At 45.5% G+C, this 12,975-nt stretch overlaps 1 protein-coding gene across 1 annotated transcript in view; it reads right to left on the bottom strand.

Annotated features, from left to right (window-relative positions):
• The window catches only part of SH3YL1 (SH3 and SYLF domain containing 1), a 48,787-nt gene extending 38,740 nt beyond the window's left edge, over window positions 1-10,047 (bottom strand). Inside the window, exons 1-3 of the mRNA XM_052645264.1 lie at window positions 9,966-10,047; window positions 3,605-3,715; window positions 322-435 (exon numbers count right to left, since the gene is read on the bottom strand). Of these exons, the coding sequence (XP_052501224.1) occupies window positions 322-435; window positions 3,605-3,715; window positions 9,966-10,047 (307 nt within the window). The remainder of the gene's footprint in view (window positions 1-321; window positions 436-3,604; window positions 3,716-9,965) is intronic.
• Between the last annotated feature and the right edge of the window lie 2,928 nt (window positions 10,048-12,975).

Below are 12,975 nucleotides of genomic sequence, written 5' to 3'. Positions count from 1 at the left end.
AAATGGTCTTTCACCTTAGCTTCCATAAAACAGAAGAAAACAGCACCCTGAAGCTGAGGAATAAGAATGCGTATTTGACAAGAGAAAGATAATGTCAACGTTTAGTATCTGCTCCATGGCAGGACGAGAAAACACGGAAAGGCGGAGGCGCACCTTCCGGGGTTCCGGGAGGCCCCCGGCGGGCGGCTGCCGGAGAGCACCCGGGGAGCCGCCCACCCGAGGCGGGGAAAGCCCGCCTCCCGCCCTGGGACGCGGCTCTCGGCGGAAGCGGAACCCAGGCGGGGGCTCTCCGCGCCCCCGCGTTTAGGGCCGCTGACTTACTTCCATCCGGAAGGCGCGCCAGCACGACCCCGCTGCCTCCTCTCGCCGTGACCAGAAAGCCAGCCTTTATCACCGACAGGATCGCGAGGCCCTTGGCTTTGGCGATGACGTGCGCTGCAAAAGAGGAGGGCAGTGTGCACCCCAACGGGCCAGCCCTGGGCACGGAGCTGTGCCTGCGGGACCCGGGTCTCCCTGGTCCTAGTGGCACAGGTAACTGGGGAGAATCCACCCCAGGAGAGCCTGAAGCCTTTGGTGGCCCTAACCCGACAGGAGAGGTGCTCAGAAAGTCTGCAACGGCCACAAGAAATGAGAGCCTGGGATGAGACTATGCTGATGTCTAGTAGAAGGACAAATAATTTGATATTTCAATTAATTTAGAACATAACGTATAATTTTCTAATTTATTCAAAGAAATTAAGATCTACAGAGTATTAAGGCCTACAGTGGCTGATACACAGTGTGTGGCAGTGAGCTTACAGCCACATCACTGGGCTCACCTGCTCATAATATGAAAACCTGGATTCAAAACCAGAAAAATTTAATGATTCTGCCATTTAAAAAAGGTTTTTAACTTTATAAAATGATTTGATAAGTATTTGAATAACACATAACTACCAAAGCACTGAAAATATAATTCCATTTACAAAATATCGGTTTATTCACATTTCAGGGAAGTTCATTCCGTAAAAGGAAGGTTATTAACATAGGTCCCACTAAACACAGTGTCTCACTATTCGGTGGATTTATTTACACAATAGTACATCTTTCAAATAACAAAGGAAGCCTTAAGACTGAAATTATTCTTGGAACCCAATTCTACTTTTAAGGTAGTTTAATTTATCATCATTTTAGTCATATATAATTTTGAAGAAGTCAAACCAAATAGTGCACTCAAATACACAAAAAAGTCTTTGTATGTATCCATAGGAGACACTAAATTTTGAATATAATTATGCATACCATTTCAAAATTTAATAACAGATCCTCAGAGATGATTGAACCAAAGGCACAAGGAGGGGGACACGCAGATTGTCTCTGCAGCTGCTGGTACTGAAGCAAGGGTTAGAAGGAATGCTGTTCAGAGGGCGGCCTGCTAAGGGTGCCTGAGTTCCAGTTCCAACGGGTGTAACAAGGTAATGATAATGGGTAGTTTCATTACACGTCGGGAGCCTGGTTTATGCAGCACATGCCGGCAGAACATCCTCAGCACCTCACAGGCCGCTCTCGGCGCTTCTACAACGGGTGGAACAAGGTAGTGATAACGGGCAGTTTCATTACACGCCAGGAGCCTTGTTTATGCGGCACAAGCCGGCAGAACATCCTCAGCACCTCACAGGCCGCTCTCGGCGCTTCTACAGTGAGGACTGCCTCTGTTCAGAAACATTAAATAGAACAAAGGTAGATTTCTTTAATGAACACATTTCAAATGTCAGGTGTGTTTTTAATATCTTATCCACCCAAGTTCAGAGACAGTAAACTACCCATAACCACTAAATAATTGTCCACTTAGCTCTTCATCTGTGACTAAGATGCATCGATGGCAAATCGACTCTAAATTCAGCCTCGCATCTCAGAGCCCTGACACCGGAAAGCTGCGGACGCACGGCCACGGAGGTCTAAAGGTCTGGGCATTCTGTTTTAGACGCTTTGAGACTTCATCTCCTGCTTCGTAACAGAGCTCCCGGGTTTCAGTGTAAACAGAGCGCCCCGCCCTCCGCGTCCCACGGATAGGCAAGGCTTGGTCCCCTGGCAGCTGGGCCGGCCTGCCCCCCACCCCCACCCCTCCACTCGCAGTCTGTACACCCCGGAAGCAAGCTCTTCTTAAGGCGCCTACGTAAACAGATTTTCATTTTCTGAGTGACAGCCAGTGAAAGGGAGTTGGGTGGCCTTTAACTGGAGGAAGAAAAGGCAAGACAGAATTCTGCTGGACAAAATCCTTGAGAAATAATCCATACCCAGATATTTTTATGGTAGGAAATACACTTTATCTGTAAGTTGGGCTAGCCTGATATGTAGCTGATATATATCCCAGATATTTTTATGGTAGGAAATACACTTTATCTGTAAGTTGGGCTAGCCTGATATGTAGCTGATACATATCCCAGATATTTTTATGGTAGGAAACGCGCTTTATCTGTAAGTCGGGCTAGCCTGACATGCAGCTGACATATATCCCAGATATTTTTATGGTAGGAAACGCGCTTTATCTGTAAGTCGGGCTAGCCTGACATGCAGCTGATAAATACCAAGAGATATCTTCTGCCTCCTGCTTCAGAGCAGAGCTAAGAAACCTCAGGTTTCCTGGTGGAATTTCCTTCGAGTCCTGTGCGGTGCTTCTCAAACTTTCACAGGCACGTGCCTCACCGGAGACCTTGTGATTACGCAGACTATGATTCCTTAGGTCTAAGAGCCTGAGGTCCTACAGTTCTAACAAGCTCCCAGGTGATGCCCAAATGTTGTCCAGTCTGCACTTTGAGTATCAATGCTCTAAAAAGCCCTGTTTTCTTAAGATGAGAGGAGTGGCTAGGCCAAAATAAGAGCAATTATTATTATAATAACAACAACAGATTTGTAATTTTTAAAAACATTTAAAGACCTGTTAAATAACTTCAGAAAATCTAGCTTAAGAAATTAAACTCCTTTCTTTAAAGAAGGATGAAAGTCCTGCACTAAAAGGGAAATTCGCCTGCCCAAGCTTGTTTGCATACGAGTCTCTTAGCATCAAATAAGTATTTTCTGAAACACCTTTTAGAAACAATGGGTAGTAGTAATAAAGAGACAGTGGTTCCCAAAGGCTTGCCTCAGGACCAGGTCTGGTGTGGCCCGCCTGACTACCGGAGAATCACGGAGTCTGATTCAGCAGGTCTGGGGGAGCTTAGGAACTGAGGTTTCGGACCCCGGGAATACAAATTTCTGGTTGTACTGGAAATCACTGATTAGTCTTCTTAAACCACTGTAAGGTATAACTATGTTATCTAGAGAGAAAGAAACACAAATTTAAAATTTGTTTATGAGTTAGCTAGTGAGTTTGCAAAGTCCTCAGAAACTGAGGACAAGACCTGTGAGTTTGAGGGAAGTGGCGCTGGCAAAGGACACAGGATACTCACAAAAGGAGAAAGGAGCAGGAAGGCAGGTGGGAGAGGAGGCCGCCCAGAGCCCAGCGGGGAAGACGGGCCCAGAGCAGAGGCGTGGTCTGAGGACCTGGGTGCAGTCAAGGGTGGAGAAGATAATTTGGGAAACAGAGCAAACGTAGAAGTGGAAAGTACTTATATTATTCACCTACCAGGGATGATCTTATCAGGTCCATTTCTGGAAGTTATTTCTGTGAATTCTCTTAGAATTTTAGCAGCCTTTTTTGCTTCAGATTTCAAATTGGAAGGTATAGGGTTGTTCACTAAAAGATTAAAAAAGTGATTTTAATGAAAAAAAACTACAAAATAGAAGTTAGAAGTTTGTTATAATTTCATTTTTGTCATACACAATTAAGCATTAACAAACTGTATCCTACCAGACAAAGGAAACAAATTGAAAATCCTTACTTGGTGATCATTTCATCTCTCTTTTCCTAATAAATTAAATTCACTCTGAGATTGAGAAACCTTAAACTCTCAAAAATCTTAAATTTAAAATCACGGTGATCTAAAGGATCTTAAAAGGATTTAGCAACTTAACAGCAACAGTCTGGAAGGAACTCAGGCTGAGGTGGGTTCTCTCCCCTGCTGCAGCTTCCAGCAGAAAAGTGGGAAGTCGTGGCCTTCATCTCAGTTTTCCCTCCCCTCAGGAGCCCTAGATCCGTGTGCTGGCATTCAGTATAAAAACATGCTCTAAACATTTCCCCCAGTTTCTGTTTACACAAATGCAATTCCAACACCAGCTTCTTCATTTGAAGCTCTCAGTGCACTTTTAATTTGTTCTTCTATGATGAATATTAATATCCTTCCATTTCCATCAAATCTTTTTTAAAAAATATTTCTTGTCTATTTAGGGAGGGTATTTCTCTGTTTCTTATTGATTTATATATTAAAGGAATTAATCTTTTTTCTAGAATACAAGTTACATTGATTTCCTCTTTGTCATTTGTCTTTTCAATTTTCTTATGATAGTTTTTCTACTTTTTAAAAAATGAAATCAAGTTCATATCCTCTTTTAAGTCTAACAAGTATTTTTTTTTACTAAATAAAGTAGTCCTCAAATTCATTTGGAAAAATAAGCAAGAAAGACTAGAAGAAAATGTGTGAAACGGGAAAAATAAGGGTGAAAACCTCCATCTAACATATTATAAAGCCTCAATAAGTTACCTCCTGGTAATACAAATATGGACAGAAAAATCAATTTTACAAAATAGAAAATTCAAAAATTGGCCCAAATGAATTTAATATGTGATGAATACTGCATCTCAAATAAATGTGGAAAGTTGTCTTGCACAATAAATAGTCGTCCTTTGGGGGAAAAAATCATCCGCAGTGTCACACTACATGAACTCCAAATCTATCAATGATTCAGAATGCCAAAAGTCAGACCATACAAGAACCAGAAATTATGGGAGAATTACTTTTCAAATTCATAGTGTAAAAGGCCCATGAGTTTTGAGACGAAAAGTTTAAAAAAAACAAATAGAAATTATGGCATAAGGCATAAGTGCGTTGTAAAAATAACAGAAAAAGTATAGGTATGCAAATACTGAAGAAAAAAAGGACACTCCGACTCCTGATATTCACCAGTACTGCTGTCTGCATTTAGCGTGTGCTTCAGTTGGTTCCTGTTGTTAAACAAGTAGATTATTTCATTTTTAGCTTTTATTGATACCACTGTTGGATAGTAATTATCTTGAGAGAATCTTAGGAGTTGGAATTAATGACTTTAAAAAAAGTTTTTAGGCTTTTTTCCATTATCATCATCTTCTAAAAACACTCTCCAACCTTAGACCCACCAAGTGTCACCATGAGACGTGTACTGTCCCCAGGGGAGCGGCAGAGGCGAGGTGGGCGCGTCAGAACAGGGCGGCGAGCTTGTGTCCGAGCTCATCCACCGCCAGCCAGTGCCTCACTTGTTTCACCTTGTTTTCATATTTTCTGTTGGTGCTCTTTGCCTATTTTTCTGGTCCTATACTCATTTCTCTATAATTTTAGTCATGTCGCAAGCTTCCATCTCAGCTTCTTGTTTTTTACACTTTTATGTATAGTTTCTTAGTATTTGTTTTCATTTGTGTGGCAGTATCTCTCTGGGCTTTCTACCGTTATCATCTTTCTATTATTGTGACTAGAAGTCTTATTTTAAGAAAAAAGTTATACAAGTATTATTTCAGATTTTCTTTCAGAGCTTTAATTTTACATTAAATATTTGACGTACTTCAAACTTGTGTTTGTATAGGATGTGAAGTTAGAACCTAGTATTTTAAACATATATGACACAATTTATTGAATAAACCACAGCACTTAATTAACAATGCTACATTCACAAGAAAAGCAAGAAAGGAATATTCATATAAACATATATACTCATATATTTAAGAATATATGACAGAGATGACACAGTAGATTAATAAATTGTTCTGGGACAACTCTGGGTCATTCAAAGGAAAACAAAATAAAATTAGATTACAACACCACATCATACAAAAAATTCAATGTAACTGAAGGCCTAAATATTAAAAGCATAACTTTGTACTTTTAGAATAAAAAGAATAGGGAATATCTTTATGATCCGAGGATGGAGGAATGGTATAAACAAGGCACAAAATAAAGGGAAACTACAGCTATATTCAACTACATTGAAATGTAAAAAGTTGTAATATCAACATACATTTAAAAATAAGAATAGAAGCCACAGACTGGAATATATTTGTCATAAGTATAAATGACAGAGATTTAGAACTCATAATATATATAGATATTTTACTTAAAATACATAAATTTAAATGTATTTACATTTATTATGACTGATATAATTTATGGGTGATTTATTATAATTACAAATCATTGAATTTTTCAATTTGTATCTCTACCATATCCTTAGAATTTTTTCCTTTGTTATTTAAAATTTAAAGTTCTTCGTGTAGACTTTTTAAAGTCCATCTTTGGTTCCGCACATTTTGCTTCTTCAATTTTTCCTTTAAAAAAAAAAATTCATTGGAGTATAGTTGATTTCCAGCACTGTGTTAGGTTCTTCTGTGCAGAAGAATCGCTCACACACACAGTCATTGGTTTCTCACCGCTCTTTTCCCATATAGGCCATCACAGCACCTTAATCCGAGCTCCCTGAGCCACACAGCGGGCTCTTATCATCTAGTTTATGCACAGTCATGTGTGGACACCAGCCCCAATCTCCCAGTTTATCCCTCCCTACCCCGTAAGTTCCGTAAGCGTGAGATTGTTTCCTATGTCTGTAACTCTATTTCTGTTTTATAGATAAATTCATTTGTACCTTTTTCTTAGATTCCACATATAAGTGGTATCATATGATATTTGTGTTTGTCTGACTTACTTCACTCAGTGTGACAATCTCCAGGTCCAACTATGTTGTAGCAAATGACATTATTTCATTCCTTTTTATGGCTGAGTAATATTCCACTGTATATATGTACTACATCAAGAATATATAAAGATCTTTTAATATCAAAAAATATGAAATTACTATAGAAAATTAGGCAAAATATTCAACTACTAATCCACAGAAGAGACCACCATGGCCAGTAAATACATGGAAAGTGGATCGAACTCCTAAGAGACCAGGGACGTGAAAGCCAGGCCATAATGCATTATCCTCTCTCGTCCTCTAGGTGGGCAGCAGTGAATGAAGCCTGCCGGCGCGCGTGTGCAGGCCGGGCAGGGGCACGGAGGGAAGCCTGTGGCCCACTGGTGGGTCCTGAGGAAGGGCAGCTGCTGTGGGAGCTCTCTAAGGACAGCAGAGATGACCCACCAATTCCACGCCTGGATGCGCTCACAGAGACGCTGGTGGCTGGGCGGGACGGTGGCCCCAAATTCATGTCCACCAGGTCTCAATTGGAAAGGGGTCTTGATTGGAAAAAGGGCCTTTGCAGATGTAACTAAGTCACTCCAGACTCCCCAGGCAGTCCCTAAGCACAGGATGACTATCCTTAAGGAGACAGAAAGTGTGAGACCTGGAGAGAAGGGGAGGCTGCACCGTGCGGCCGTCAGCCTGGAGCCCGAGGGCTGGGGAGGAGGCGGGCCTTCTGGAGACGTGGGGCCCTCCAGGTGCAGCCGCTGACTCCCCACGGGAGGACTCCCCCCTGGGAGACAACCTGCCTGTTGCTGGGAGCCAACCAGTTCCTGGTAGCTCGTCATGCAGCCCAGGAAACCAGCACTGCACGTGTGAGAAGGTTCCCTGCGGCAATGCTTTCAATAGCAAAATAAGAGCAGCACACAAAACCAAGCATTTTCAAAGCAGGAGACCAATTCCGCTCAAGAGGAGGATGGCTATACCTAGTCTGGTACAGTATTACAACTGTATTCTATACTGAACTTCAAATAAACCAGGCTTGCATGTATCAACATGGCAAAATATGAATATTGAGAGGAAAAGCAGGCTACATAAAAGATATATAGGGTAGCACACACTTATGTAAATGTTTATATAAATATTTCTATATAAAAGTAAAGTATAATGATGCTTGCTGTGGGGTGTGGGGAAGGCTTATATAGGAAGCTTGCTGGAGACTTGTACTGTGGATAGTAAGTCATGGAGGTAAACTGTTACTCTCAATAGTCCTTTGTATGTTGTATGTATGAATATTACATAACAAAGACTGCTCAGCGTAAGTTGAATATTGTACAATTAAATATTTAATGTAGTAGTGTAAATGCATGACTCCAGCCGTTTAAAAATGTGTATTATGAATAATTACTCCATACATTATCTTCTGTTTAAAATGTGACCTCTCACAATGAACATGTCTTGTATGAAGAGGTGTAGAAAAGTGAAAATATATCCTTACATTTTACACAAACAAGAGTACAGACGGCCTCCCCTCCCCAGGCATGTTTTGACACACACACACACACACACACACACACACACTTCACAGGACAGGGATTTGGTGAGTAGCTACACACTGAATGTTCAATTATTAGTATATGCATCTGTGTATCATTGCCAACCCTCAAATTTTAACTTTAGGAACTGATGTACAGTCGCTCTTCCTTCCCCAGTCGTGTATTTAAAATCACACTGTCCCACTTTGCTGATGGGACCAAGATACTGAGGGGCTGAAATTCTCAGTGCTCTGCCGTCACTCTCAGTGGTGGGTATAAAGCACAAAGACGCACGCAGACAAATTCTCAGAAGCACATAATTTTCAAGTAGGGAAGGAATCTTAAAACACCCACTTAAAAGTCTGTCAATGTTCTAGTGACTTTTAAACATTTCCTATTATCAGTGCTTTGGTTAAACAATCTGGATTTAAAAGGTCTTAGAAAAAAATATAACCTAGAAAAATTCCAAATGAACGTATTTCTGTAGACATTTGGGCCCTTAAAGTGCCTTTTATAGAAGGAGCTGTTAGTCGTGACTTGATTAATGTGTTACTTTGCTTCAGTCGTGTCCGACCCTTTGTGACCCTAGGGACTGGAGCCCGCCAGGCTCCTCTGTCCATGGGATTCTCCAGGCCGGAGCCCTGGAGCGGGTTGCCACTTCCTCCTCCAGGGGACCTTCCCCACCCAGGGGTGGAGCCCTTGATTCTCTCGTCTCCTGCGCTGGCAGGCGGGTTCTTGGCCACCAGTGCCACCAGTAGCAGGCTAAAGACACACAACTGCTTTTGATATTCCGCAGTGATCAAGAGAAAGTGCATATGCTGGGGGCATTCACAAGTTTTCAACACAGTGCTGACCCCCCCGTGAACAGACTCTGAAAACCGCAGCCAGAGTGAAGACATGATGGAAGCCAGCCCCACTTGCCGTGATCAGGACGAGGGAGGGAGGAGCTGAGCCTGCAGGAGTCAGCAGGGCACACGGGACACGAGGGGAAAACTGACGAGGGCACCCCAGTCTGCACACTGCGCCCGACTAGGCGGGCCTCTGTTCTCTTACGCAGCCTTGCTCCTATCAGCTGCACGCTGGGTGAGTGCGCGGCTGGGCAGGAGTTCCCACCCACAAGCGTGCTCGTCAGCGCAGCACAGCGCCGCCGTCCTCCAGAGCGGGGGCAGCGTGTTTCCCCACGCTCTCCTTCACTGGCTGCGGGGAGCTGCCCATGACCTGGGGCATGAGGGGGAAATAACTCTTATCGTGGCAAGAAATCGCGATTTGTGGGCTCGCTGCGGCTGAAACTCGTCATCTCTCCGTGGCATCTGGTACAGAATGTGGAAAAGTATCTGCAATTTTTATTTTCTAACTTAGAACTAGACTTGACCTGTTTTATACACATTCTAATCACTCGGTTGGTTTGGGGAGGTATATACAACATGCACATGTTAATGTCTTCCGCTCTGATTCTATAGCTTTTCTAACAGACTATCTGCAAGTCCTTCCTCAAGAAAGCAGAGGTGTGGTTTTTGCCTTTTCATTAAATGTTAAAATGGATGAAAAGATGATCTTGGCCGCACCTGGAAACAGCCTCATGTCAGAGGGCCCTCCCTGTGCTCTCCCGACCCCTGAGTTATGCCAGCTCCTGGGCTGTAACCTCCCGCTCACCTGGAGGAGGTGCAGCAGGCGAGTCCGACAGCAGGTGGAGGCAGGCAGCAGGTATACCAGGGAAATTAACTGTGGGAACCATTCGCTCTGAAGGGGGACATGTGCAAGGACGCAGCCCTTCTTGGAGGAGGTGAGGCTCAGCTGCAGACCGCAGAGCGCTGTGCTCCACCAGGCTGGGCCCTTCTGGGAGCTGTGCCCAGGGGTACTGGCAGGCGTGGGATCTGGGTGAGGCGGGGGCAGGACCCTCAGAGCCCGTGGGGGCTCCAGTTTCTGAGTGGAGGGGGCTGTGCGGAGTTCTCCGAGGGCCTTTCTTGGGCCTGTGGCTCAGGAGGCTCTGCCAGATGACCTCTCACCACTCGCTGACCCCGCCTGACCCTTCCTGAGGAAGCTCAGCATCGCCCCTCTAAATGAGCTCTGCTGGTCCTCCCAGAGCACACGCTGAAGGCCGCGTGCGGAGCCAAGAGCACCGAGGACTCGGCAAATCCAGCCGCCGCCTGGTCTCCTATGGCCTGTGAGAGCGCTGCTACTGCTGCTCAGCCGCTTCAGTCGTGTCCGACTCTGTGCGATCTCATAGACGGCAGCCCACCAGGCTCCCCCGTCCCTGGCATTCTCCAGGCAAGAACACTGGAGTGGGTTGCCATTTCCTTCTCCAGTGCATTAAAGTGAAAAGTGAAAGTGAAGTCGCTCAGTTGTGTCCGACCCTTAGCAACCCCATGGACTGCAGCCCACCAGGCTCCTCCGACCATGGGATTTTCCAGGCCAGAGTACTGAGTGGGGTCCCATTGCCTTCTCGGATGTGAGAGTGGTTGGTTGCAAAGAGATGAATCAAAAGAAGAATGTTTCGGGGGAGAACACACTTTCAAAGATGAAATAGGTAAAATCTCATCACAGATCAGTGCTGACAGCTAAACACTCGTGACCTGTGATGATAAAGGGCACTAAACAGTGAGCTCAAGTCGAAAGTGTTCTCCCGCAACGAGACTCACCGTCCACGCGTCAGTACACCTGGGTTACAGAAGTGCTCCGTTATCACCACAACCCAGTCACCAATAACAACGTGTGGAAGGTTGCTTTCTCTCTTGTGTGTCAATACACAGTTCTGCCTCTTGGCTGCCAAAGCCTGATCTACTGGCTGGCTGGCCCTACAGGAAAAAATGGCAACCTCTGACCTCTGACCTCTTAAAATACCATTCATTCTTCAAGATCAACGTTAAACTCTGTTTCCACTTGAAATCATTGCACACAGACAGCCCTTTGAGGAACTGAAATCTTAGACCAGGCCTGAGATTTGGCATGAAGCCCTCCCACCCACCAGCCCTGCTCCGGGCCATCCCTTCCTGGGGCAGCTAAGCAGAGCCTCACCACTTGGACCACACAAAACACGGGTGAGCTGAGGGGTGAGGAACAGCCCTACCCCACGCCTGGAGGGTGAGGCCCAGGGGCCAGCAGCACCAAGGCTGCTAACGCTGACTCCATCTACCTTGCCAGCTCAACATTGTCACTTGTCATCTGACTCTACAGATTAGGTCACTGCAGGTGCAGACCTTCCACACACCCTGAAGGGAGTTCAGGCTGGAGATCAGGAACAAAGCCCTCTCTGCTCTGGAAAAACTGGTGGAACAGGCCTTCAGATAGTTAGATATTTTCAGGAGAAGATTTTAAGAGCCCAATTTCTTGCCTTTTCTCATATCTAGAAGAGCACTAAAATCATGAATGGAGACACCCCTTCCTTGTGACGAGCAGCAACTTCCAGCCAAAATGTGTGCTTGACTGCAGGTACCCCCTTCAGCGAAACAGAAGTATTGGCCTCCCCACCCCATCTCTTCAGAGCAGCTCCTCAGCAGTGCCTCCGCGACCGTCTGCTGGGTTACGTTCCTCGTTTTGCGCCAAATAAACTGAACTCTCAGCTCTCACACTGTGCATCTCTTTCGGTCAACAGCCTCCAGGAATGAGCCAAGAGGTGGAGGCTACGGTCCTCTCAGCCTCCCCAAGGCGCCATCCTTTTCTATTCACACTCAACCCTAGGCCTGTGACTTTAAATACCATTTATATCTGGTAATCCTTTCCCGAAATGCCAGACTCAGGGTATCAATTACTAACTGAATATTGAAATCAAGTCAGCATCTCAAATAAATCACATTTAGACGTTACAGTGATGCCCAACTCCTCTCCAGCCTGCTCCCCAAGTATCCTTTCCAGGTGGGCTCCATCCAGCAGGAGCTCACTCTCAAACCCCAGGCCAGCTGGGATGCCCACGTTTCTCTCGTGCCTTGCCATCCCCCAGTACACAGCACCAAACACAAGCCTCCAGCTTAGAATCTGACTGCATCTCTCCCTCCTCCCGCCTCCAGTCTGGCCCAGGGAGTATCAGCCCTGTGGTGTCCGTTCAGCAGCCTCCTCTGGGGTTTCTGGTTCCAATCTTGAACTCCTGTTCATTTCTCCGAGGAAATGCTCTAAGTAATATCTCAAATAATAGCAGTCCACTGATACATCCCTCAAAGTTCCTCCATCACATTTAGCCTGCACCATGACCTATATCTGTGTGGGGCATCTGCGGGGTAGCTGGGCTTGCTGGGACTGAACAAATAAGGCCGAGGAGCCAGAGGAGAGGACAGACAGGGCCCAGAGCTTGGTGGGCTGCGGGTCATGCGGGCAGCGCATCAGCCCCAGGGCGGCCAGTGGCAGCGATGAGGCTGAGGAACCACGCGCCCCGGGTGTGCTCCAGCCTCAGCTCCCGCCTCCCCAGACCCCTTTCCGGGCACTCCAGCGGGGCTGCTGCCAAGGCCCCTGGGTGGCAAGCGGATCGACACTGGGGGGCCAGTAAAGGCTTACAGGCTCAGTGAGGACCAGCTGTGGGACAGCCAGGGTGCCAGCATGCTGTCCAGCTATGGGGAGTGGCTGAAGGGCATGTCCCTGCTAGTCAGGGCCTGACAAAACGTGGTCCGTGGGAGAAGGGAATGGCAAAACACTGCAGTATTCTTGCCTCGAAAACCCCATGAACACCATGAAA

Source organism: Budorcas taxicolor, chromosome 8 (genome assembly GCF_023091745.1).
Source record: "Budorcas taxicolor isolate Tak-1 chromosome 8, Takin1.1, whole genome shotgun sequence".
NCBI classification, from domain to species: domain Eukaryota; kingdom Metazoa; phylum Chordata; class Mammalia; order Artiodactyla; family Bovidae; genus Budorcas; species Budorcas taxicolor.
This window is presented reverse-complemented; position numbering and strand designations above follow the sequence as displayed.